The 3,433-nt window shown below is 50.1% G+C and overlaps 1 protein-coding gene across 4 annotated transcripts in view; it reads right to left on the bottom strand.

The window, feature by feature from the left end:
- Dcaf4 (DDB1 and CUL4 associated factor 4) overlaps positions 1–3,433 on the bottom strand; it is a 23,337-nt gene that overhangs the window by 2,200 nt on the left and 17,704 nt on the right. For 3 of the 4 annotated variants that reach the window (XM_021202051.2, XM_029541139.1, XM_021202050.2), the window contains 4 exons: positions 2,766–2,867; positions 2,539–2,636; positions 1,117–1,290; positions 719–833 (listed from right to left, as the gene is read on the bottom strand). In XM_021202051.2, coding sequence (XP_021057710.1) covers positions 719–833; positions 1,117–1,290; positions 2,539–2,636; positions 2,766–2,867 — 489 coding nt within the window. The remainder of the gene's footprint in view (positions 1–718; positions 834–1,116; positions 1,291–2,538; positions 2,637–2,765; positions 2,868–3,433) is intronic. The other variant, XM_021202053.2, reaches the window with a different exon arrangement.

Raw genomic sequence — 3,433 nt, 5'->3', positions numbered from 1 at the left:
GAACTCAGAAATCCGCCTGCCTCTGCCTCCCGAGTGCTGGGATTAAAGGCGTGCGCCACCACGCCCGGCTAGGAATATCATTTTAGGAACAAGTCTAGTGCTGGTGCTGATGAAGATGGTAAGTACATTTAAGAAAAGTCCCAGCCCAGGAATGCTGCTTAGCCCCCGAGAATTTTAATGGAACGGATGAGCACTTTCTGTAGGAACATTAGCACACAAGGCTTCTGGAAGACTGCGAACAAGTCATGGGCCTCCTTCCTGTTCCTTATGTAGAAACATGGATTTGGGGTTGTAGCCTGGAGAGAGTACGACCTGGAGTCAGTCTAACTCCTTCAGGGCGTAGTGGCCAGATAGCTGCTGCTCCTTGGTAGAGCGTGAGTATGTTAGAAGGCCAGGATCCAAGCTCGTTAGGTACCCTTAATTTCTCAGCATCCTCTTAAGGGAATATGAGCAGAATGGCTCACATTCTCTCAAGTGAGCTTTTTAGGCAAGATGGTGCCTGAAAGGACTCCTGTGATTCAAAGAGGCCCAACGTCCAACTCAGTCCTTCCCTGCCTGTCTCTAGGGTGCTGCCTGCCACTAACATACTGACAGTTGGGATCTCCGTGGTCCATAACTCCCTTTATGGGAGTGGTAACACTTTCTCCCTCTGCTGGTTAAGATGTGAGAGCCCTTACAGGAAGCACCTGATAGATGGGGCCTCCCAGTGCCCACACACCTGCCACCAGGATCCCTTCCTCCTCGTGCATATGCAGCGGCAGGTAGGCGTGCTCATTCACATGACCTTCATACTGTCTCACGCATTTAGTGGCCCTCAGGTCCCACAGCTTGATCTGTAGGCAGAAGCACAAACAGTTACTTGGGAGGGGTCTGGCAGGCACACATCGACTACCAGGTATGCAGCCGGAAGGGTGACACGAGCTCAGTGGTTTTCTCATATTAGGAAGACTGATGCCTCTGACTTGTAAGCCTTGTGTCCATCAGAATCACAGAACAGAGGCCCTCCGCACATCTATCTAGACAAGAAGCTCCCAGGATGGCCCCTACCCTGGTGTCTTGGTACACGTGTATGCCCCGCACCCTGCGATCCTGAGGCCTGTGGTGAGCATTCCCTACCTTTCCAGCCATGTCTGACGCCATCAGGTATTGCTCCTCCTTGAAGACCTGCACAGAGGTCACTGCTGAGTCATGGAAAATTTGGGTAGCCTTCCAGCCCTTGGCTTGACTTGGAGAACGCAGGTCAATGGCAAAGATCTCCCCAGAACGACAACCATTAAACAGCAAGGGAGTCTGTGGAGAGAGCAACAGTGCCCAGTTTTTACCACCTAGCAGAAAGGAAGGGTATGTCCTGGCATTGGGGCTGGTAGAAGTTTGGGTCTCAGTGGAGTTAGAAGGGAGGCTGATTTTTTTTGTTGTTTTTTGCTTTTTTGTTTTGTTTTGGTTGAGACAGGGTTTCTCTGTGTAACAGAGCCCTGGCTGTCCTGAACTTTCTGTGTATACCGGGGCTGGCCTCAGAACTCAGATCTGCCTGCCTCTGCCTCCTGGGTGTTGGGATTAAAGGTGTGTGCCACCACGCCAGGTGGGAAGCTGAGTTCTTGTTAAGAGGGTAGAAGATGTACATTCTGTCTCCTCCAGTGTCACTTGTGGTGAGCCCGTAGGTGCCTGGAGGTGGATCCAGGGTCCCCTTAGACTGCTTCTCCAAGGCCTAAGTGAGTCTCTCTGTATCTGCCATGGCTCTGGTGGGATCTGGGGATGGACCGGTGTCGAGAGCCGACAGCTAGGTTAATTAGTGTGTGGCTCTATCACAGACGGGTGAAGGGCTGAGTGGCCAGTTCTGCCCCTGCCCAGCACAGGTCGGTTGACTTCCTCTTCCCACTCTTTTAAAGAAAGAGAACATTTTCTATAGCTAAGTCCTTGAAATACAGTAATGAAGACAATTTAATTTTAAATCTATAACTTACAAGTTCTATATGAAACTAATTAAGGCTATGAATTAGTATTAGAGCTGCACACCGTACTGTTGTGTGCTCCAAGGATGGAATGCCAGGCTACTCATGAGCTGCATCCACAGCCCCTACTTAGAAGTTTGAAAATGATCTGTCCTAACGAATCCAATATTCAAGACCTGCTAACAACTGGCTAAGGAGCTTGGGAGACAGTTCTACATCAGCCAGTGTTTCCTCAGCTCAGACCGTGTAGCCTGTGAATCCTGCTAGGCCTGGCGGCCCACACCTTTAATCTCAGCATTCTAGACGATGACGCAGAAGGACCTCTCAGTTACAAGGATAGCCTGGCCTACATAATGAGTTCCAGGCTGGCCATGGCTACATAGTGAGTGGTTTCAAGAAAACCAAAACAAAACAAAACCACCAACCAATAATAACAACAAACACAAACAAACAAAGTGACCCAGTGATCCCTCATCCTTTGTTTTCCTTGTAAGAGGCACCAACCCAGAGTTACAGCAGGGAAACCTAGTTTCACTCAAATGTTGCACTGCACAGAACATTCTGGTAAACCCTTCCCAGTCCAACCCACCTTGACTGCAAACTGCTGGGCCAAGACATCACTGTTGATCCTGTATGACTGCCGGTGTCCTGTCACCACGTTGGTTAACAGGACCCTCCGAGACAAACCTGGTGGAGACAAGAAACGGATCCCTGAGACCAGGGGTGCTGACCATCTGGGGAAGAGGAGCTGTTGGATGGGGTCTTCAGGTCTGTGGAGTTCTGCACTCAACACCCAGGGAGATGGCCATGGCTCACCTGTACTGAAGCAGTTATTTGCCTGGACGTTCAAGGACCAGGCACAGGACCAGGCCCCAGGGATCCGGAAACTGCAGAGCATGCCAGGCTGGTCTGTACCTGCTAAGAGAAACAAAGTAAAACAGGGCTGCCTTCCAGGCCCAGGTACATCTCTCCATGATACCAGGCTAGCAACCACAGATCTGGGACAGCACTGGGAGTGGCGCTCAGACCCCAGCCTTGAGTTAGGTGTTTTCTAGAGTTTATATTTGCAACAATCCCCCCCCACCCACCCAAAGTCATATGCTGACGTATTTCAGAGACAGGGCCTTTGGGAAGTGACAAGGATTTGATGAGGTCATGCAGATGGAACTCTAACATAGCAATGGTGGATTTACAACAGAAAGATGTCAGCAGTAGTGGGTTGCCCTCCCCAGAGGTTGTCTCAGCCTGCTGGAATTCCGAGCCTCAGAACTCTCGGACCAAGACTTCAGTTTCCTTATCTGTTTAGTAGTAAGATGCATGCCCCACAAATAGTTGGGCAGTGAGATGGCAACAGGGCTAAATGCTCATGGCTTCATCTACTTCCATGAGGGACCTGCTGGGATGGGCACTGTAGCAGAATTTTTCAATTAATTTAAATATTAATACAAAGCCCGGCAGTGGTGGCACACGCCTTTAATCCCAGC

The sequence above is a fragment of the Mus pahari genome, chromosome 7, assembly GCF_900095145.1.
Source record: "Mus pahari chromosome 7, PAHARI_EIJ_v1.1, whole genome shotgun sequence".
In the NCBI taxonomy this organism is placed as follows: Eukaryota; Metazoa; Chordata; class Mammalia; order Rodentia; family Muridae; genus Mus; species Mus pahari.
The sequence above is the reverse complement of the archived record's forward strand: the minus strand, read 5'-3'. Positions and strand labels throughout refer to the sequence as shown.